Source organism: Diprion similis, chromosome 6 (assembly GCF_021155765.1).
Source record: "Diprion similis isolate iyDipSimi1 chromosome 6, iyDipSimi1.1, whole genome shotgun sequence".
In the NCBI taxonomy this organism is placed as follows: Eukaryota; Metazoa; Arthropoda; class Insecta; order Hymenoptera; family Diprionidae; genus Diprion; species Diprion similis.
Genome location: NC_060110.1, coordinates 16239825 through 16263033, shown reverse-complemented (window position 1 = coordinate 16263033; position 23209 = coordinate 16239825). Strand labels below are relative to the sequence as shown.

General features: G+C 40.3%; 3 protein-coding genes across 4 annotated transcripts; all 3 read left to right on the top strand.

Moving 5' to 3' along the window:
- The first annotated feature begins 1208 nt into the window (after nt 1–1208).
- LOC124406437 (alpha-tocopherol transfer protein-like) lies at nt 1209–6575 on the top strand. 2 transcript variants are annotated; one of them, XM_046881843.1, is made up of 5 exons: nt 1209–1390; nt 4175–4313; nt 4447–4606; nt 5346–5815; nt 6152–6575. In XM_046881843.1, exons 2-5 carry the CDS (start codon nt 4175–4177, stop codon nt 6301–6303), a joined length of 921 nt encoding a protein of 306 aa, XP_046737799.1. In that variant the 5' UTR covers nt 1209–1390; the 3' UTR covers nt 6304–6575. The 2 variants fall into 2 exon arrangements, with proteins under 2 accessions (XP_046737799.1, XP_046737798.1); XM_046881842.1 differs by lacking the exon at nt 1209–1390 and adding an exon at nt 3006–3202.
- A 945-nt stretch (nt 6576–7520) lies between these two features.
- Nucleotides 7521–16632, top strand: LOC124406588 (endoglucanase E-4-like). Its single transcript, XM_046882029.1, has 6 exons — nt 7521–8262; nt 12570–12810; nt 13364–13642; nt 14237–14577; nt 14819–15068; nt 15345–16632. The coding sequence occupies exons 1-6, from the start codon at nt 8227–8229 to the stop codon at nt 15629–15631; spliced, it is 1434 nt and encodes a 477-aa protein (XP_046737985.1). The 5' UTR covers nt 7521–8226; the 3' UTR covers nt 15632–16632.
- Nucleotides 16633–16889: 257 nt separating this feature from the next.
- LOC124406589 lies at nt 16890–21875 on the top strand. Its single transcript, XM_046882030.1, has 13 exons — nt 16890–17027; nt 17185–17319; nt 17382–17474; nt 17552–17716; nt 17775–17909; nt 17996–18231; nt 18290–18430; nt 18531–18622; nt 18718–18949; nt 19037–19258; nt 19445–19636; nt 19798–21351; nt 21434–21875. Exons 1-13 carry the CDS (start codon nt 16931–16933, stop codon nt 21677–21679), a joined length of 3540 nt encoding a protein of 1179 aa, XP_046737986.1. The 5' UTR covers nt 16890–16930; the 3' UTR covers nt 21680–21875.
- The last annotated feature ends 1334 nt before the right edge of the window (nt 21876–23209 follow it).

Below are 23209 nucleotides of genomic sequence, written 5' to 3'. Positions count from 1 at the left end.
GCAAAAGCTAAATTTTCTTTGGCTTTTCCGATGGTGGAACGATAGAGTTGACGAGATAGCAAGAGAAATGAAAGACAATAGGAAAAAGGTAGAGAAATAAACGGTTCGTTGAATATGCTGGTCGTTTACGCGGGCGCGTACATTGAGCAGAGAATATTGGTCAGCGACGTTCTTTCTTCGTTCAATTGTATCGGGGAAAGCTATCACGATTATGAGTGTATCACTTCGACTACATAGCATACTTGATACGTACGTATGCTCATGTTTAAATAATCTCTTCTTATATCATGTATCATCTACACTAGTAAGACATATGAAGATTAAAAAACTAGGCATCTGTTGCAATTTTATTTGTTATAATATGTCATAAATATTTGCGTAATTGTAGTGGATACATCACTTGTATTGAAGAACGGTAGCGACTTAAAGACAAACTGCATGCTCGTACACGACTCTTCATTGATTACAGCTTGTGATGAAGCTAAAGACAAGGTTCGACGTTTTTCTAGACTTATTCTAGATTCTGTACCATGTCTTATACTTGCAAACTGGATGATTCGCACTTATATGAATCCGCTTTTGTGTTTCAACTGATTCTGCAGGTGTATGATACTTTTGGTAGACCTCAGTCTGACAAATACCGCACGTATAGTGCGTATCAAAGAGATTGTAAGATGAATTTGCTTTAACACGAGTGAAAGACAAATCCAATTATATTGTCCCACTCTTCGATTCTCAGATACATGTATCAATTGCGAATTCGTGTGTTATTTACTCTGTTTTTGTTCTGATTCCAGATCGTTCTATCGCCTATACTGAGTGTTTAGTTCCTGACTCTACACCCGACTTTTTATCAATTATATTTACTTATCACCCGAACGAATGCATCATTCTAAAAATCATCGAAGAATGCATGGTAATCACTGTAAATACAGGATTACAGAAATTTTTAATGCACTATCTGAAATCAGAACATGTCCAGATCTACAAGAAGAACCAGAGCCAAGTGCCAATGAGGATTTTTGTTCCATTCCGTATCTAAAAAAACTACTGATTTCTTCGTAGCGGAAAATTGCATAATCGTTTGCTTTTTTCGACTCCACGGCAGCCGCAAACAGAGACGATAATAAGGGGCATGGCGGTCTCGGAGTAAGGGATACATCACCAGTGGTGGGGTTTGGTCTGATATAAGGAGAACCGGTCCCGGATACCAGAGTCCCACTCTCTGGATATTGCGCACACCGCGCCATCATCTTCCCGCGTTTCTCCACGCGATTTCAACGGTCCGTTCATTCGTCGGTAACAAACTCGTTTCAGCGAGCCGAGTTGTGTCTAGTTCACTGACTGTTCTGTCACTATACGGTACGAAAGGACAGTCACTGCATTCAAGGTAAGAAAAACCGATCTTTCGATTCGACGTGAGAGTCAATCGAAAAACCTGGTCGAAATTCTGCGTGGGTGATCACTTTTCCCGTGGAATGGTGCGTGAGTGTATCCAGTTCCGAGTTGAGACATTGGAACGAATGCGAAATCTTTGTCAAAACCTTCTTTCGTGTATACTTGAATGCAAACGTGAATTTAAAGACCGTAAATACGTGTTTCATAATATACCCGCTTATTCCGTTCACCTTCACGTAACCGAAGAAACGTTTCTTCCATGCTGGGTGTACACCATTCGGTTAACAGTTCTTATAATGTAGTTAAATTCGTAACGTTTAATATGACTCTCTGAGCTTCGCTTAAAATAAGCCTTTCGGGATGAAGATCAAAATCTGAAATCTCGTGTCCTTGACTATCTGCCTTTTCTCTTTGTTACGTTGGGTCCCGAGTTGAAATTTCATCGCAGTGTCCATCAAACGTTTTCCGTTTTTGCTTTCCATCATGGTAGTTCAGTCACGTTTACCGTCTTCCGTAGACAGCGTAACCAGGCACAAGACCGTTTGAAAATCTTATTGTTAGCAAAATATGATTGCAATGTCGATCTCAACGATGAGTCTCTCGACTCTGCTTCTAGCGCAATGCAGCAGAGAGAAAGTCGTGATGACGAAGCTGGACGACGTTCAACATTCGTTTCTTATTAAATGAATTTTATGTGGTTTCACTGTATTGTGTTATGTACGTTATACATGTATTTGGCAAGAAAATATCCAGACTGAGAAAGTGAATGGCTCAAGAATACGATTGAATGCAAAACTAATCTTACGTTTATTTCTCGACTCCGAAAAGTACGGTTTTTCTTGCATCTTCGTTACGTGTTACGTTAGAATAGCTTTCACTCTGGTCATACCGCGTCAGACTATATACCCGACTCTCACTGTGCAAATAGAAAGGATAATAATGTTCTCTTGGAGAGAAAAAAAACCTCGATTGTCGAATTATGATTTGATAAATAACCAGCCACAAGGCTTATTGTTGTTTCATTATTCTCTGTATTACTGAATAACTGAATTTCATGCTGATAAAGATCGTGCCATTGATTTCAAGAATTTTCTCTGAATATCGAAACCACGCTACGATGAAAAACATTTTAAATATTCATCTCTCAATTCGCACGTAGGCGTGATAAAACCGGTTAAGACCTCAATGATCGTGACATTTGGTAACTTGTTGATAGCGATAGAGCGATCACACGAGTTTAACAAGGTCAAAAAGTTGTCGACTTGCATCGAAAACAAGTAGCAGGCATAATTTTGCTAACGTGTTGCAGACCTGCCAACCGAGGTAGGTACGTAATAAAAGTAGCGGTGACATAGATATACTTTTCGTAGTCAGACAATTCCTACTGTCGGGCATTAATGTTATGTGTCTGAGTATTACGTAAATGTTGAGTATACAGCACAGACATCGTATTATCTGTCCAAGTATTGTCGTAACATTTTATGAATTTTAATGGTACCTAAGCACATATAAAATTTCGTCACAAGTGAAAAAAACTAGAAATGTAAGACTCCTTAGCGAGCGAGTGGATGTCGTGCTGCCAGTATTATCCTCGCGTGGAAACGTGACGTAACAAACTGCGGCACCTGTGGCTCTTCGCGAAACGCAAATCGAGTTACCTGAGTAGCAGTAATGCAATATCCCTCCGGGCTTTCGCCACACTTGACGGAGGGCCAAGAATCCATGCTTTCATTCGAGACAGCCTGAGCTGAATTTTGGCCAGGCCAAAGGCTAAGGAAAAGGAGGGAAAAAGCAGCACATGGCAGTATGCAATTGTAATTCTCAGTTATTGCATCAAATTACTAATTCTACTGTGTCGTCACATCTCAATGACACTGCGGCGCTCCACGTGTGAACGTTTTTTACTAAGGAAGTACACTTTTTGCTCAATAAGATATGGAAACACTGGAAAACCGGTATGCCTGGCACATCTGTAAATTATACAAGAACGGTGCATTTTTATGATGAACGGAGATGGAAAAAATTCCGTAACACACATATGAGCACAAAATGGAGAAGTCGCGTGATCGAAAAGTGCTGCCACACTTTCGACCGATGCGGAAGAACTCCACGGTACAGTTGAATTCATTCACTGTCCAGCACGAGTGAATAAAATTGTAACATTATGCCATTCTCTTCGAAATATCGCGGTGTGCCATTACTATCTCGCAACTACGGAACTTACTGTGTCGAATACTCGGTAACTAATCTATACTGACTGCTGCGTGGACGCATTGTCTCGTCGGGAGATGGTAAGGTTACCTGGTATAAACGTGACGTGGTGATGTGCCAATTAAAACATCCAGATCTCTGTTACCGCCATGCATTCGTTCATCTGAATCGTTACAAAATATTCCCTTTACATTTTCACTTATACTTATAGATTAGTACTTGAGAGTATAAATGATATCTAATAATATAATTGGACGAATCTTAACATATCTACTCACATGACAACTTAATTATAGAGATTCATTATATGAACACTGTTTCCATTGTTTTTTATTTTCAAAATTGATCATCGTCGAAATTCAAAAATTTCCTCTTCAGACAACGTATGTAATCAAATATCGTAATATGTTGGTCTATTCTGCTATTTTAGTTCTTAGGAACGTATCATTGTTGCTTACTAGCTTATTCACCTTGGACCCTGGTTCAAACCTGAATAAGTCTATAATAATAATATCGCACCACTCGTAAACGTTACATGAATGAAAATCAAAATATTATGTTTCAGATGTTGTTGATACAGCCGACAGAAGAGATGTCGAAGCAGATCCGGGTCGAATTGAACGAAGACCCGACGACGCGCCAAGGAGATTTAAAGCTGATAAAAGAATGGCTGGTTAAACAGCCTCACTTACCTGCTTTCGATGGTAACAATTGATTCCTTATTTGCCGAAATTGTACAACAATTTTTCAATTCAATTTATTATTTGCATTATTATTCCTAAGATCGCACGGAAGTAATTAACGTGTAATTGTATTTGATTGATTTATTTTATACAGATGACTTGAGACTAATGACTTTTTTGCGGGGCTGCAAATTCTCACTTGAGAAGTGTAAAAGAAAACTGGACATGTACTTCACGATGCGTTCAATTGTACCTGAGTTTTTTTCCCAAAGAGATATCACCAGGGCGGAAATGAGGGAGATCACGAGTACTATGTAAGCTATAATTCACGTACCGTCATGCGGTATGATAACTAATTTCTAATCCTTGATTAGCCAATGTGCATGATAAATTTGAAAGCTTACATAACAACAAGCCAGACCCAAAAGTGGCGTAAGGCCAGCGCACGCATCATTTCTAAGAGAGTATAATTTATAGATGCCAATCTCCGGACATAACACTTTCACTCTAAAGTAACTTGAGGTTAGCTATAATGATTTGATAACCGGAGGCTACTACCTAACAATCCTACATTCGGCTACTGTAACTTATTTAAAGACACTTACAATCCCCGATGTCATTAGAAACTGAAGGCGCCACTCGTCTGTTAAAAGCCAGAGTAAATACTATCACCTGAGAACCCTTGAAGGTCAATGTCGATCCGTTTAGATCTCCTAGTCATTTGTACACCATGGTCACGTGGAAAGTTACCATCAATACCCAATAGATAATAACGTATATTACTTTTCAAATCTTGATCAAAGATATTTGGAATTATTCTAACAGTAATCTACAGTTTCAAGAGTCGCTCTTAAGCCTCGTCTTGGCACAAATAGCTCCCCCTCCCTTCCTTGCTCAGGAAGCACTATCAAATCTTGGAAATACCAAACGACGCTTAGGTAACAGGCCATTAAACAGTCTGGTTTGCGCAGCAATTAGTTTTTTCCGCAAATGGGGTAAACTGCAGTTCTCAAATAAAGTTCAGCTGAATAAAAATAAATTATTTTTTCACAGTCAAACTCCTCCGCTACCAGGGTTGACTAAAAATGGCCGTCGCGTCATCGTGATGAGAGGAGCCGAAAAGGAAATCGCAACGCCAAACGTAGCTGAGATGATGAAATTGGTGCTCATGATAGGCGACATTCGTCTTGCGGAAGAACTCATCGGTGTTGCTGGTGACGTCTACATTTTGGACGCTACCGTCGCAACGCCGACGCACTTTGCAAAATTCACACCTGCAATTCTGAAAAAATTCCTTACATGCGTACAGGAAGCTTACCCTGTAAAGCTGAAGGAAATTCACGTGGTTAACATCAGTCCGTTGGTAGACACGATAGTAAATTTTGTCAAACCATTCCTGAAGGAGAAAATCCGGAATAGGATATTCGTCCACAGCAATTTTAAAACTCTCTACGATCACGTGCCCAAAGAAATTCTGCCCTCGGAATACGGAGGCGACGCAGGACCCATTCAGCCCATCCACGGTATTTCAAATTCATCTCTACGGCGTCAAGTTTCTCGCGAAAAACTTGATTTATAACAAGAAAATAGGACTTAAAAGCCCGACAGAAATCAATCGGGTTACGGGACTTGTGGTCAAAGTTTAATGAATACCGCGTTAAATATTTCGGTAGCTTTTTCGTTACCAATTAAACTATCAAGCTTATTAATATCGCTATCAATAGCTGTTTGCATAGCTCAGAGTTAAAACGCTATTATAGCGGAACTTTTTCCATGCCAAATTTTTTTCTCAACTACTTAAAACCGCAGCAAACCGTTAATCGGCCTCAATTTCTTATGACTGTTGATGGTTTTTTCAGAGGCTTGGATCAAGAAACTGGAAGATTATGGACCGTGGTTCGCTGCCCAAGAAGCCATTAAGACAAACGAGGCTCTACGCCCCGGTAAACCAAAGACACAGGATGACCTCTTCGGGTTGGACGGCTCATTTCGCCAACTTGTCATCGACTAGTGTCACTCCTAACTCCTCCTTTAACTTTCTCTAATCTATCCGTTTCACGAATCCTCTCCTCTTCTCTATTTTGTTGCAAATAAAAGTCTTAAAAGGTTAGTTTTTTATATGCGTCGCTGAGCAAGTGATCGAAGCACCTTCGCCTGTTTCTTCCTTATCGCACTTACACATCACATGATATTGGAATCTGGTGTACCTATCGCTACAACTATGTACAAACACATATTTTTTCATAAAAATATATATTTATACCTACGTGTATATATATCCTATATGAATTCTGTTTCTCAACATGTCTATTAACAATAAAAAAAACGACGAGAAACTAGATTAACGGGATTTTAGATGCCGTTCTTCTTGGCCGTAGTATCAAATCGTGACTACTCGATCCATCAGCTCTCACCATAATTACCATCACTATGCCTTTCTTCGATTGGAGAAAACCTGGGTCAAATCACTGACAGTTGATTCTTTGGATTCTGCGCACTTGTGGTATTTAAACTTGGATATACAGATCGCTGCAGATGTAATGCCGCCTCAAGAGAAAGTTGCATTCTAAAGGGTACAGAGCTAACGGCTAGCTACTTGAGTCAGGCTCAATCCCCTTCAAAACGGGCTACGTACTAGCTTTTTAACTCTAATTGTTGCATTACGTAAATTCAGTTCTTTCTCTTATAATTAGCTGGAAGCTATGCATTTCTTGCTGCTTTTTGCAGAAAGTTCTCCACACTTATTATCTTGAACGGTATAATTACCAGTCGTTTTCATCTTGAAACAAGAATAAAAACTTTTTTAATCTACTTATAATTCACGTGGAAATATTTCAACCAGCAAGTACCAGTCACTCATATTCAGATCATCTTTAATAAGAGCATTAAATTTTTATCATAAAAGTCAGATTGATATTGCAAAAATGTTCGAAGTTGCAAGGTGTTTTAAAAAAAGGAAGAACCGGATATTAGTGTATAAATACTAAACACTGATTCCACATTTGTCAGCTGGTCATAGTTATTCATGAACAACAGACTTGTTTTTTGCATCTCTGTAAATTGTACTTTCTGATAATCGCTTCACACACGAAGCAACGTTTAATGAAACGAATTAATCCAAGTCACTACCACTGCTGCTGAGGGCTCAAATTCTCTGATAATGAGACGAAGAGCGAGTTGCGAGCTATTGACAGCAGCGGCGCTCCTTCTTTCACTTACACTAGTCCGACAGAGTTGGTCAGTCAGTCAGTCAGTCAGTCAGTCTTCAGTCGTCTTTGGCGTCAGACAGTGCGTCAACAGAAGTCCGGTAGTTGGGAGTATTGGTGGTGGACATGCCGATGGACGTTGGAACGTGAAACCAATCCTGAAAGTAACAAAAACTTAAATATTTCTTACAACTGTTGAGAAGTAATTCAAATTAGTGAACGAAATACCTGGATAAGAAGTGTACGTAAGTGTTCACGTGCTCAATCATACGTTTATTAAGTGAAATGGTAAGCCGAAAAATTTCGGGTACTCGTGATCAACCGGCTTAACAGATCATCTTTCAATTTAAAGTTTAATGCAAATTCATAGAATTTTGTTCGGTTTGTCATCTTATACAAGGACTGATCGGTGAGTTGGGTTTTATCCCAATTTCATCAACCTTAATTTGATAACAACAGCTGTGTCACGGGTGAAACATAAAGTAAAACGAATCTCAAGATATCACATCCGTCGTGTGTTGATCTTAGACTTATTTTCCGTTAGTTATTTAATTTTGAACATTGCAAGTACATTGCTGCGAGGAGTGTGACTGGTGTGTTATGTACTCAAAACGGGGTGGTGAATCGGTTGAAGGTGGCAAATGGAGGCTTAGCTAAAGGCAACCCGAAAGTGAGAGAAAAGTGTCGAGAAGATACTCCGAAAGACTAGGAAAAACTACAAGAGGAGGATGGCTGCTTCGTACACAATCTGTAATCGCCTCACGGTGAGTCCTCGGCCTCATATACATCCTCATTCCTGCTTATGTACGCGTCGTATTCTCTGTTGACAACATAGCATCGCGCATTTATAATCCACTCTTGTAAATGAGTATTTCAAGTCTTGGCATTTCCATTAGTCTTCCAATTGCGTCAATGTAACCAGGAATTTTTGCCGACCCTCTAAGAATTGGTTATCTTTTTGTCATGCTAAAAGCGTACAAAGTGAATGCAATATTCTCGCAATTTATGCTAATGGAAGAAACCCATCGAGGAGCTCGCTTCAGGTTTTCAGAGATTGCATAATTCCAATTTTTCAGTCGTGTTAAAATAGTCTCGTCGTTTAAACGCTTCTTAAATAAGAAATTCCCCCGCTTTGTTAGACCAAATCGCAAATCTTTCCTCCCACGCCACAACCTCAGATACTGATTTTTTTTTTATCCTTTGGTGCATTTTATACTGGTTAAGTGTAATGGTTAAGTTTAGTGGTTGAGTTTAAAAATTAATTTGCATATTGTGAAATTCCCAAGTCAACTATGTAATACCCGGTTCAGTATTTTCGACACAGATCTTTTTTCATTTCGCGATCGACGGTATCCTCGAGGGTGGTCTAGTGGCCGGAAGCCGCGCAAAGTCGGCTCAGGTATTCACTTCCGGTATGTCCAAAGCAAGTCCATCTCGCGTCGAATCTAGTCATTCGGCGACCAATAATCCGTCTTACATTTGCTGAAGACCCCTTACGATCACGGTCCATAAAATCTTCATCTATAATTGTTTCCCAAATTGCTTGTAAACAGAGACGTGTAAGTAACAAAATGGTGTGAAATTCTGCTAAGCTGAGAATCATTTCAATTGAAAGATCAGTCACGACTTGCGCGTAAACATTTTGACTCATTGTATCCAGTTTGATGTCGTAATATAAATTCATTTCAAGTCATGTAAATTTCACGAATCGGTAACGTATTTTTACATGCTAAATACGTCTGCGGTTAACGTAGATGAAGTGCTTCGATCGGTTGGCGGAAAAGGATATACGTCACGTGCGTTTTCAAAAGCGGTGACTGTTTCATAGCATCGTTTCTCAAGTTCGATGATATTTCATACGAGTGAAGCAAGAATCGAGAGATAAGTGCATCGGATTATCCCTGTTACACAAACTCCAGGAAGCCAACGTAATTTCTCATTCGTCGGTGCAGCGACTCGCGAGCGAGCCACACCTCGTTCCAAAGTATGTAAAGATTGCACTTAGGCTAGGGTGGGCTTTCCCACCTTCTTCAAACCTTGCTCGTACATGCACCAGGTACACAAACCTCGGTAATTACATGCATACCAAGACAACGCACACACACACAAGCAAGTTTTCTGCGAACTCCAGGAGTCGATGGCCCCAGCTGCGGTCGAGTCCCATCTTGGTCCTTCGGTCGCTGCAACGGCGGCAACTCAAATGCTCACGTGTTTACTCCTGGCAAATATTCGGTTCTCGGTGTTCATCTCAAGTACTGCAATTACCCGGCCCATTCTCAGATCGCGTTTTATATCAGGATCTGCAACCCTGCTGGTCATCGAACATTTCGGACTAATGGGGTTAACGCCTGACACGAATTCTGCGTAATGCTGGGTGAAATATGTTGCATGGGATGAGCCATGAGTGTCGCACGTTTTTTCAGAGGGTAGAGTTTCCTCGGATATTAAATAGCGGTATTCGGATGGCATTATAAATGTAGGCTGAGTAAAAATTTATAAATTGCCGGACAAAATGTTGATGGCGTCACGTAATACTTTTGCTATTCTTGTGGAAATATTCTGTAGGTATGCAATTTTCTCAGAGATGGCAGTAGAGCGAATTATTCTAAAATGCGATCGGAAAAATTACATTTTCAGAACTCAAATGTAAAAATAGGCGATTTTCGCCGTTTACTAAAAATGAGCAAAAGACGCTGCTTAATTTTCAATGAATGATTGCTAGTTGAGAGATAGCGAACCATTTCTTCACCCGTGGGTGAAAATGGTTTTGTTTAGTTTTTATGCCGAGCACTGCCCCGGGTGTATTAGTTTCAATTAAACATGCGATACCAAGTATTGAACTGATAACGTGCGTCTCAGAATTCTAAAGACATGAAATCTCCATCACCTCAGAATCTGAATGATCGATCGATTCGCGTTGTGCCAACTCATCAAATGCGTACAGCATTCAATAATTCGCAACAATGTCTGCAACGTGATTCGATGTTGAGAATGCATCGGTTGTACAGTCTGGTCACAAAACGCTGGAATAAACAATCATTCGATAATGGATCGCAAGACAAGTCAACAAAAATAAATATTTTTTATTTAAATGTGACTTTGAATGGCTTTAGCAAACAAATCTCGGTTATTGAAAAATTTAGAAGGATCACGTTATTTTTCGGTGTTTTAATGCTAAATTGACACTATCGTTTCTCTGAGATCGTTGAATAAGAAAAGGTTTATTTCAGTCGTCAGTGACTACTGGACAACACACATACCTATAAGTAATAACTTAATTCGTTTTTCAATTGAGTATTTAGTATTATAATTTGTCATCAATTATATTTGTTGAAATTATGCAACATTGATTCCGGTAACTGATGAAATCTATCTGTAACGAATTACAGAGAATTCATTAACGGAGGAACTCAACTGAACCTAATTAAAATTGAATTACAGAATAATTTGATTATTTCATATTCTGCAATAGAGGCATTCAAACATGCTGTATGATAATGTGATTTCTATGACGTTGTTGACGATTAGGGATTTTCAGTTGTATAGTACGTAAATGCATGTGATAAAAAATTGTTCAGTTTCTACTTTGCGAATGTGGTTGTAATGGAATTAGTACGACTGATTTGAATTGCATGTTATACGAGCCTCGTGCCTCTGTTCAATGTTATACTTTATCGTTCTTCGAAATCATTCAGTGGTATATCAACATTACCTCGTTACAGGCTTCAACCTACAGTAAAACCTCGAAATCACAAAATTACCATCCCTCTGGAAAATTCGATTCTACGATTTCTATGAAGTCACCCAAATATTGCGGCTAGTCAGTCAGGAAAATTTTTCCGCAAAGTAGGAAACAAGAAGCTGTAAGTGCTCAGACCATCCGTATGATCTTATGTTTTAGTCAATTTGTCGATGTTGATTTCTTCAAGCGTTCCAAGAACACCGAAGATAAGAGCACGTGGCAAACTAGAAATCCATGGATTCTCGATAAATAGAACTTCCACGCAAAAATATTCGATATATATGTACAAAGTGATTTTCCACTTTTCCCAAAAACTCAGGGAATTTCAAATCTCACAAGTCCTTATACCACCCCGCAGCTTGTATGAAGATCTCAGACCGCACAAGTAGGCGGGTGAACCTGGTGCGAGAAGTGGTCACGGAACAGTAATATTTCCTCGTCCTTCTCACTCCTCGGGTTTAGTTAGGTGCGGCACGTCCGCTTCGGTCGGTACTCGCCACAGGCGCTTACGGCCGCAGGATTTATCGCTCACGCCTGCGGAGACGGCCTTTCGATACCTAAACAAGTGTGTGCGGATCCGCGTGTGCCAGGCACTGTTCGGCATGCGTGTGTCTATACCGTCCAGGAACGACCGAAATATTAATTACGTTAATAACAATGGCTGGCCAATCCCAAGGCGACGACGTGCGAAGCAAGCTGTACCCTCGATCCCAGGATCTGCTTGACGCCTCCCGCTTTTTTCCTTTTTTTTTTCAATCCCTTGCCTGCTGACGTTTGCCAAGATCTAGCGATCTAGCGTCTATTTTAGTCATCGAATTGTATGTATGTACATGCGGCGTGAATTGATCAACGAACTACCGACGGATTTTACTTTTTTATCCCCCTTTAAAATTTCACATATAATACCTACTGGAAATCGAAAATGCAGGAAACGCTATTGACACGTAACAATTTATTGTGAAAATTTGATTGCTCTTTTATACGTTTCAAACGTTTTATTTATTTTTTATTCTTTATTTGTTCCATCCTGTTTTTCGGTTGTTCTTTTCATCAGACGGTTATAATATGACTTTGATTATTTTTCTTTGGATTTTAATTCGGTTTACCACAGCGCAAAATGTTATTGTCAAGTACCATAAGCTTCGCAGATTCGCCCAAAGTTTTGAAAAACGTTTACAAATTTGCGTCTCTTGTGTAATTTCAGACAATGTGAAATTCAAGATTCATTGTTGAATGATTCAGTCATTGTTGAAAAGAGAAAGAACGGTGTGTTACACGCCATTTGCGCAACTAATTCTTATACAATTGTGCTTCCCCGTTCAATTTTAGATCGTGGTCGGGCTCCTGTGGTTCGCACTTCTCGGTATAAGCTGGGCGAAGCCACCGACGAACGAGGAAATCGTTGAAGACGAACGCGACTACTTCGAAGTTCTGGAGCGATCGTTGCTTTTCTACGAAGCTCAGCGGTCGGGACGCCTTCCAAAGAACAATCGAATACCCTGGAGAGGGGATTCCGGTTTGGATGATTGTGGTCAGAACGGCGAGGACCTCACTGGAGGCTACTATGACGGTATATTGTTAAAACTGATAAACGAATGCTTTATCACACATCGGGAAAATCCGTTGTAACTTCATATAATTAGGCGAATACATATTATAAAAGATACGTCGTTCCCACAAAACATGACCGAAAGAATATTTTTTCCATTCGTTAAATTGTAATGAGAACAACAGTTACTACCACAGTGTGAAAACACTTTTATTGAATTATTTGAATACAGTTAAAATGAAAAAATTATATTATTTTTTTGTATAAACGCAATATTTTCGATCACTTGTGATTTGTTTGTTAACAGTAAGATCCGAATTCTGCCATTTAGTTGAAAATAAATAGTGTGTAGTCATACCATTGGGTCAATTCGTACCTTTGGTTTCACTCCGCCACCGATTGTGAGAGCAATTTTCAATAAAAATATGCCCGAATGCAGGCTTTCGGAATGACAAAGAAGCTCCCAGATCATACATTTCTCACAATTTCAAACAAAGCATCCAACCGACGCCGCATCTTGGTAACTGAGTTGATTTTTAACGAAGATACAACCGGCTTTTATATTTCTAAACAGCTGGAGACTTTGTTAAGTTTGGCTTCACAATGGCCTCCATGACGACCCTCTTGGCCTGGGGTGCGGTAAGCTGGCCCCAAGCCTACGAGGCAGCAGGTCAACTGGGCGAACTGCGCGAGGCGGTCAAGTGGGCGACGGATTACTTCATCAAATGTCACGTGAGCGAAGACGTCTTTTATGGCCAGGTCGGAGACTTCGCCCTGGATCATGCATTCTGGGGAAGACCAGAGGAATTGAACACCTCGAGACCGGCTTTCAAGATCGATTCGGAGCATCCAGGTATATGATAGCGCCGTGGAAGGCTTGTTAAGACTTTGTAGAGGTTTGATTTTCATTCTTCGAGATTTCGAAGCCAGATAAGGATTTCTATAGGTTTATATGGTGTATGGAACGTACAAACCGTTCCGATAAAATTCAGAGCTTATAATTAGGGATACGACGTAAGCGATCCACGCGGTGAGTTGCACAATATTATGAAAGGGAGCGGCCAAAGCGACTACTTATACAACCTCGTAAAATCCTCCGCCCGGTTACAGACCTGATGACTTAGAGCCAATGATGACTTAACAATGATTACTTAAATATATTCAAAAGGAGACTGAAAATTAGGTAGCGGAACACGTCTATTGAAACCAGAGGTCTACACTAATTGAACGTTCGATTTTTTACCGGGAACCATTCGTCGTTCATTTCATTTACACAAAAGCTAAGAAAGCCGGGTTTATCGGAGGAATCAGTTTCTTTGTTGCGAGTACAAGTATCCTTCCATCTCTTTTCTCCTTTTTTTTTTACTGTTGACTTTAATCGATATTAGACTGTGCCATGTCCGTGACTAACGGCGATCGTACACTACATTCCAATTCCAATTGACAGGCTCAGATCTCGCCGGTGAAACCGCCGCTGCCCTGGCGGTTACCAGCATCCTCTTCCGCGACTCGAACGCCTCGTACAGTGCCGAGTGTCTTCGGCACGCCAAGGAACTTTACCACTTTGCCAATACTCGACGAGGACTTTACCACGAGGTGATCAAAGGTGCAGCTCAATACTACGAGAGCACCGACTACGGAGACGAGCTGGCCTGGGCTGCGGCTTGGCTTTTCCGAGCCACCAACGAGTCGAAGTACCTGGAGGACGCCGAGCACCATTATCAGCACTTCCACCTGAAAGAACGACCGAATGAATTCTTCTACAATAAAAAGGTGGCTGGTGTACAGGTGAGGTTCAGTTTAAAGTTATTCTTTATCTTCACATCTCCATCAGTTTGGAACGGACGTCAAGAGTCGCTGGATGATCTTTGTTAACGGAGACTAGCGGACGAATCAGAGCATGTCTTTAGAAATTCTGCGCCGTTTCACCACGGCCATTTGCCGTATGATATGTTTAAGGAAGTAAGGACATATTTTACTTCATCGTGGGTACATCACTAAACCAATTATTTGTTCGGCTGTTTCCCAGGTTATCATGGCTCAACTGACCGACCAGCAAGAATATCAAAATGCCGCCCGAGCCTTCTGCGATTTTTCGGTTGGACAGCAGAAGCGGACTGCGAAAGGCCTCCTGTACATTGATAAATTTGGCACTCTTTGCCACGCAGCTAACGTAGCATTCATCTGTCTTCAGGCGGCCGATTACCCGGCCATCGGCAACTCCGAAGAGTACAGAAATTTCGCACGTGATCAGATACACTATATCCTCGGCGGTGCAGGTGAAAGCCATTCGTTCATAATTATTTTCACTGGCTGAACTTAAAGGCATGTAAAAATGCCATCAATCACGGCAATGATTACAGCCACGGTTGTTACGACTTAAACATCAATGCCGAAAACGTTTAAGATTCTACAGCCCAATGTGTGAACTACCTGCCAAGCACAAAACAATCTTACCTTGGTTCTAAACTATTCTTTGCTGTAGTTAGCGCGAGCCTCGATCTACCTTCTTGATGTCAAAATTCTTCTTTGACACTATTTAAATTTAATTTCAGGGCGAAGTTATATCGTCGGATGGGGATTGAATCCACCGAAACAGGCACATCACGCGGCAGCTTCTTGTCCGGATAGGCCAGCGCCTTGCGGGTGGGAAGAATTCAATCGAAAAGCACCAAACCCGCAGATTCTCCACGGAGCTTTGGTTTCAGGACCAGACGAAGCTGATAGTTTTCTCGATTTCAGAGAAGACTATATCTACACAGAAGTAACACTTGACTACAACGCCGGGTTCACTAGTGCTGTTGCAGGATTGGCGCAGCTGCTGATCAATTCTCCTGAGTGATTTCACTAGACGCGAATTTGGAAGCATGTCGTGTATTTACCAATTTACGAAACCTTGGCCTTTAATTATTATGGCAATATGTCACTGCTAGATCACGAACAGCTGTTCCTTTCCCATTCGTTGATTGAAGAATCAGTTAAGAACTGATACAGAACTGCAGATCGATTGATACTTGGACTTCCTTTAGTTAATATCATGTCCAACGGAATTAAATGATTCGTACATTCTCTTCCACTCTTCGTATCACATAACATTAAAATACGTTTTTCTTAAATCTGGGACTTTGCCGACATTGTCGACGATTGACATTATATAAAAACTCTGCCAGAGATGAGCTACGGCTGTTTGGCACAGATCGACAAGAGATTAACCGAACTGATATCCCGTTTTTCTAACAGATTTCTTCATCCAGATCTTGGCCATCGCACAGAAAATCGAAGGCTTTGTTCAGAGTCTATTTTTTAATAACCTGAAGTGAAACGCGCATCGTCGTTTGAGATAAGCCATTATATTTTTAAATATGGATTTTCGGTATTATATTTATTTTTCGTAACCATTAATTATTTTATTTTTGACACGTCAAAAAAATGTTCCGTCTTTTTCCGTGTATAAGTGTGACACAAAAATGTATTTAATTGTTATCAACCGCCTATTCACGGTTGGAATTTGTACAGTATTCGCAGCAGCAGTAAACTTCTGCTTATACCATAACTAAGCACTTTAGAATAACTATAAATTAATCGGATAAAAGTTAAGGTGCCAAAGGATTAATTCGACTGGCTGTGTTTTCGATATTCTGTACGTAGATCTAGGTATGATATACCCCGTACGTCACGCGTACCAATTATATGTTTCTAGATGCATGTATATTTGTTTTCAAAAAAGCTTCAACAAATATCATCTACGTTTGACGTACATGTACCTAGATATGAGGTTTATGTATAATATACACTGTATACATATACAATAAAATAATTCATGAATAAACTAACCCTCTGATGATCGACTGTATTGAGTATATCTATATAACTTATTGACTTTGCACGTGAATCACATACGTCAACGACTGCTCGTCGACAATGAGATTGTTTGACCACTGTCGTAAGAAGAATTGCATAGTTTACATCCAACCGTCGATTTGCTGTCCAGCACAGTGATGTTGTGGATATATATCGTCCACCTGTTGACATTACGAGCTTCCTGTGTGGCAGCTCTGATTTCACCCTGCGTACGTCTAAGGAGACTCATGTCCTCTCTCGTTGTTAGTTGAAAGCTGACAGTTTACCCCGCGAGTTCACAATGTACCGAGATGTCCTCGTACTCGGACTCTCGATATTTCTCTTTGCGTTTACCGCCGATATCGTTCGATCGTCCAATAACGATCAGGTCAAGGGAGGTAAGAAAGTGATAATTTGGTTGGGTTATTGGCCTCAGCGAACGTTCAGTAATTTTGTGATATAACGATATCCATTGAAATAGCAAAGGCGCTGGTTTTGTCCAAGTGCAACATTTTTCAAACGACAACTCCAACAAAGTATAATTTTTTCTAACAGAAGAGGGAAATTCTAACTTCTCGAAATCTTGTGCGTTCGTGCAATGCAACGAGGGGGAGAATTGCGTGAGTCGGAAATTTTGGTGCAAAAATCCACCGTGTCCCATTATGCACTACTGTTCTAAAACGTCGAGAGGTAATTCAAGAAAAATTGGAGAAATGCACGGATTCCCAGAGTTATTCAGAGCTTTTTTTCAGAATCACTGAAAGGACCAATGACTTGTGAATCCGTTCGCTGCAGCAAGGGTTACATGTGCCTCGTTAAAGTTCGCCGATGCCATTGGGATCGGAGTAATTATATCCTGTTCTCCATGGACTAATTAAATACACAAAATAAATTAATACAAACCAAGTATAAATCTGTGCAGGATGTACACAGCAAGTAGCACGCTGCGTTTCTGAGCGCGAATATTACGACGGTCCAACTTCCTGCGCCGATTTCCATTGCCCACCTGGACATCGGTGTATCTTGCGAGAATCCAAATGCCCACATTCGCCTTGCAGGCTTCTCAGAAGTTGCGCTAAGAACAAAGGTACATAGTGCATAATAACTCTGTGCAAAGTCGTCTTCCATTCATTTTCATCATACAGATGTTCAAGCCTGGCATGGCAGATGCAGAAGTCTGGGATGTCCTTCGGAATATGAATGCTTCCTGAGAAGACCACCCGACAACTGCCCCTCCTCTGATCCTTGCAAACATACACCTGACTGTACAAGCACAAATGGTCAGTTTTTACTTTGAATATGAATCTCTAGAAAACTACCGAACGCTCAATAAAATTGTGAACATTCCATTCTCTTTCTTTTCCAGTGAATGAGGTTCCAGTTAGCCAAGGCTGTCGAGGCTGGATTTGCCCCAGGAATCAGGAGTGCTCAGTTATCATCCAGGACTCCTGCAAACTTGAGAATGGTACCGAAAATTGTGAAACAACCCGTGTTTGTCGTGAAAGACGCGCATTCTTCGAGACGACATCAGCACCCTTTACGCGACTCATTCCTCACGCACTCACTGCTGTCACCAATATCTGGCAGTTGACAACTCCTCAGGTATGGCTCAGTGTTGATACACTTGACAAGAGCAGTGAATCTATTCCAAAAATTTTAGCCACCGACTTATCCAACTACGGAGGAAGAACTGGCGTTGATTGTGAGGGATGCAAATCTACAAGGTGAAGAAGGAGAGGATAAAGTACAGATGACGCGGCAGAAGATGGACGAACCAGTTACAACTATGTACCCAACTATGGTGAACGGCTTTTCCACCTTCCATATTCTCAGTTTTTAATCAAGACGCGGTAAAAAAATTTATCCAGCACAGTATTTACAAATAATATTTGCATTTCGAGGTACCTTTGACGACAACTGCACTATATCCCAGTTTTCCTCCAACTTTATCAAAGGTTAACTCTAGGTCAACTTCCATTCCGAGTCAGACAAAGTAAGATAATTAATTCGCTTATTGATACTAAATATGATATTTTTAATTCAGGGTTTATATTAGTGAAAATTATATTTTCTGTTCATCCATGGTAGGTGTCACTGCACCAAAAACACGTTTTCCCCACACAGTGGTCCAATTTATCAAGTTCCGGTTTACATTAAATCGCCTGTGATCAAAAATGATGCAGATGCAGAAAAAGATCTGCGTCCACAGCAACCGATCACTCCTTCAATGACAGAGTGGCTTGATTATCTCCGTTTAAAAACGGGATTAGATGCCATTAAAGTATGGGCCAAACATGCTGAGGAAAACGTTAAATATGAGGTAAATATCCAGTAATAGCTTCGGACCATCATAAAACTGCTCCGATAGCGATACTCGTGCATAGGAATACATCACGTGATATTACAGTACTTCAAGGAATGGCTAGAATCTGTGAAAAACAGCCTAGGAAGATGGAAATTTGAAATCTGGTTGAGGGAAGTACGAAAATTAACTTCCGGCAATCCAGCCTTTCAGAAATGGCTTCTTAAAAACGATGAGATTCCTGAATCCACTGAACCCCACACTGAGAACGATAGCTCTGTCCGAAAACCTTCGCTGGAATTTCCAGTGAATACGGAAGAAGTACAGGTTAATATACCGGAAGCTTACAAAATCACGGAAAGCCCTGCAAATTGTTGCAGCACGTTCGTACTTGCCGATAGAGATTTCGGTTTTCTTCACATTCACTTTTTGACAACGTCTTTATGCATTAACCGACTCTGGTATTCCATGTGAAGTCAAGTATTTTTTGGAATTTGTTTATGTCCACCACAGGTACCAATTCTCAATGAAACTCAAACTTTACAACACGCGAAAGATTCAGATAATGGAACTGATCCTGTGGATAAAAAATCTGAACCTCCTACAACTCAAAATTTTCACGACGGTGATGAGCTCAGGAAAATTGAAGATGAAAAAGATATAGGAACGACATCGAGTATGCCAATACCCAAACCGCGTCTTGAGGTAGAAAAATCGATTCACTTGACACAAAAATCCACACGCATGTCATGTTCATGAATATTAAAGATATTTTAGACTGGGTCGAATTTGTTGAAAACAGATGCCCTCAATTTTGTAGTATGAATCAACCGGAATTTTCGAAACTAACGCACTATAATTTTCAGAATAACTTCTATCCTAACGTGACCACAGATGTTCCTCAATTATTTTCCGTGGATCAACAGAAACCAAATCATCCGGCGAAAAAAAATACAGGCCACCCAAGAATCAATTACGGAGAAGGTCCTTGGACTGATTTGTCAGAATCGCATCAACTGAATATCAAGAACGACTCAATTCGACGCAACCCAGTTGACTTTGCAACACGAAACAAGAACTTCGGAAAAGATCCCAGGGAGGATCATCCGATAAATCATTTTTCGCAGCCTAATAAAAGTAACGAAATCCTTCCAAGTCCAGGTGACCGTCCAGACGATATATTAAAAGAGCAAATTTACAGTAACAAGAATCTTTCGACGGTTGGTTCTCAATTAAACTCATCAGTGTTACTGCAAAATTCTACAAACAATGTTGAAACAGGAAAAAACATGAAAGCACCGGGTGTGAAAATAAATGATACTGTTCCCTTTGGGGACAGACCTGGTAACCTTTCGTTGGTAAAAAGCAATCAATTTGGTAATCATACTGGACTCGATGTTGATTTGTCACGTAATGGGACGAAGGATTTCGCACGGAATTTAACGATACAAGAACCCTCCACGGAAATGGAACTAGAACATTTCCCCCCAGAGAATCAAACAGAATCACCGGAGCTTCCGGCGCCACGTCAGGACTACAAAACGGTTCATCAATCGGACCACAAGATTCCAATAGTCCACACGTCCTCTCAGAATTCGTCAGTGGACGTTGGGGTGCGAACGAAAGAGAAGAACCTTACGAAGACATTCGACTTGTTTGCCCCTGTAGCAGATCAACTCCATATCACGTCACCGTGGGACGCGGTGCAACTTCTCAGACCTAAAAAAAGAACTTACTATGCTCTCATGAGATTTCCTCTGGAACGAGTCAACGACCAGCTACAAATAATTGGCTATCCTCTAATCGTGTCGACGACCTCATCTATCGATCAATCTGACATTTTTCACTACAATGCGAAGAACCTTACTTCGCAGCCTCAACCTGTATACCTTACGCAAAATTCTGAACCCGATGTGCCTCCAATTCCTTGGAACCTGGTTTTGAAATATGGTAAAATACCCCACGAGCTACCTGTAAGAAAAATTTCAGACGAAATGGACGTTGAGAACCAGGGAGAAGATATTGATTTGAAAAATCAACCGGTCTCATCCCAACAGATACATAAAAAAAATGCACATGTCGAGCTACATATTCCTCTAGCAAATTCTTCGCATCTACCTGCACCCATTGAGCTACAGGTACAAGAAGTTGGAGGGTGGCATCAGTTAGATAGTGTTCAGCCTACGCAGTATCTACGGAACAAGGTGAGGAATAATGAAAGAGAATACGGTGGTGATCCTAGCATCTCTTACAACGTGGAAACCACTCGATCTAGGATTGATACGCTAACGAATGGACAGCAGATTATGACAACTTCCAACCCAATGCCATTGATCTCCGAAGTAGCCGAAATTGAGTATGATCAGTACGAGTGCGAAAAGCAAGGCATCACTCCATCTCCCACCTTGGAAACCAACAAGGTAATAGTTTGGATCGTGATGTATAGATGTGGAAGTTCAACACGAATACGTAGGCTTATTACAGTTTAATTCTCTTTTCTAGAAATCTTTCACAGTAGGAGATCCTGATAGTCCGAATTCAGCAAACTATGATACCGCGAAGTATTACTATGAAAATGGTGATCCATATGGATATAACGACGGACCTGTAGGATATGATGACGGATACTCCGAGCAGTTAGAAATCAACGTAGATGATTACGGTCCTGAGTCTTACGACGGGGAAATCACACAGGGCTTCATACTTCACAGAACTGCCGAGGAAGATAAATCGTTCCCTAAGAACTGATGTCACTTTTGATTTTTTTTTTTTATTGTTTCGCAATTCCATAATAACATTATTGCTAATGTATACTAAACATACGTCATGAAAAGTTGGTGCATCTGATCGAGGAGGTTACGTCGAACGATACGTAACTCTTTCAAATATCCAAGAAGTTCGCAAGGAATAACTTAAGAGCAATGAAACGGAGGAGAATACCTATAATAAAAAAACCATATGTATGTGAAACTAACGTATTTTGCGTCACAATTTATCGACGATGAGTTCTGATTTCTTGAAAACAGTTTAATCATTCAAAAGTAATCGTAGTATACCGCCGAGTCACGGCTAAAGCGTAGTTTGTTTCTTTGACAAGTTTTTACACTAAACAACGGTAAATTTTAAACAAAAGAAAAGAAACCTTAAAGTTGGAGCAAAGTCCCAACCAAAGCAAATTTATACGGATTAGTTGGTGATTAATACTGGCAAGAATTAAAATTTTTTCGTTGACCGAAGTCTTCATATGAGAACGGTCGATTTACTGATGAAGTTGATATAAAAACTCCAACTTGTTTTACTTTTTCTTTATGAGTTTCAGGTAAAGTCCCGCAATTATTTCAGTTATTGTCACTGGAATTTTACGAACTATTACAGTCCACCATGACTTTGAGAAATATTCCTTCAAGTCGGTGGCAAGCGATTACTTTCCACAAGATATTCAGAAATTGCTGCAAAATTGCGCATATCAATGGAGCAGTGTGGTAAAATTTGAAAGCCAGCTGCCTGCCATATGAATATTCATTCTACTGCTTAAAGCTTGAAAACATAAGCGAAAGAAATACGGAAACATAACAATTGGCCGTGGTACACCCGTCATTGTCAGGAATGTGAAGAGATCCATACATACAAAGTTCTCAAGAAATATCGGCACAAAACAAACGTCAGCGAAGTTATGAGTGATGGAAAAGAGATATTGAGATTATAAGAGATATAATTTTTCCGATAAAAGTTCACTCGTCGCGTCTGTGGAGAAAATGAAAATCGGACTGCATGTCCGCGATATTTGTCGAATAATTTACAAGCGATTCCGGATTCCTACACGGTAGTTTTTACGATTAGACGAAACTATAATTGAGCCATCCAACTGTGGTTGATTAATGACGCTAGTATTACGCTGTATTCCTTGATTCTTGTGAAAATTGTATTATAAGTGCAAACTGGTTTGCATATTCTGTGCCAAGATGCTTCCACAGCAATTTTAAATTCTTTCTATTGTATGCAAAAGACAAATCAGGGAAGTCCAATGCGCGTATTATTCTTAGAAACAGAAAATGCCAACTGAAGAGGCAATCCCGCACATTCGTGATGAGCAGTTGTATTTCAAACAGAGATTTGCAAAGATACCAGGCATGAGTATAATAACTATAACTTGAATTGCGTAATATGATCAGACTAACAATATTCACAATCATACACGCTCAGGGATGAAAAAATCAATAATTGGCTAAAATAGATTTTTGCCTCGTTATATTCAATGGAAATATCCATTTGTACTTC

Coding starts and splice junctions, on each gene's coding strand:
- LOC124406437 (XM_046881842.1), top strand. Junction 4,314..4,446: donor TCACTTACCTGCTTTCGATG/GTAACAATTGAT, acceptor TATTTTATACAG/ATGACTTGAGACTAATGACT. Junction 4,607..5,345: donor AGGGAGATCACGAGTACTAT/GTAAGCTATAAT, acceptor ATTTTTTCACAG/TCAAACTCCTCCGCTACCAG.
- LOC124406588 (XM_046882029.1), top strand. CDS start 8,227: ATGGCTGCTTCGTACACAATCTGTAATCGCCTCACG. Junction 8,263..12,569: donor CAATCTGTAATCGCCTCACG/GTGAGTCCTCGG, acceptor GTTCAATTTTAG/ATCGTGGTCGGGCTCCTGTG. Junction 13,643..14,236: donor GATCGATTCGGAGCATCCAG/GTATATGATAGC, acceptor TCCAATTGACAG/GCTCAGATCTCGCCGGTGAA.
- LOC124406589 (XM_046882030.1), top strand. CDS start 16,931: ATGTACCGAGATGTCCTCGTACTCGGACTCTCGATATTTCTCTTTGCG. Junction 18,232..18,289: donor GGCAGTTGACAACTCCTCAG/GTATGGCTCAGT, acceptor CAAAAATTTTAG/CCACCGACTTATCCAACTAC. Junction 21,352..21,433: donor CCACCTTGGAAACCAACAAG/GTAATAGTTTGG, acceptor TCTCTTTTCTAG/AAATCTTTCACAGTAGGAGA.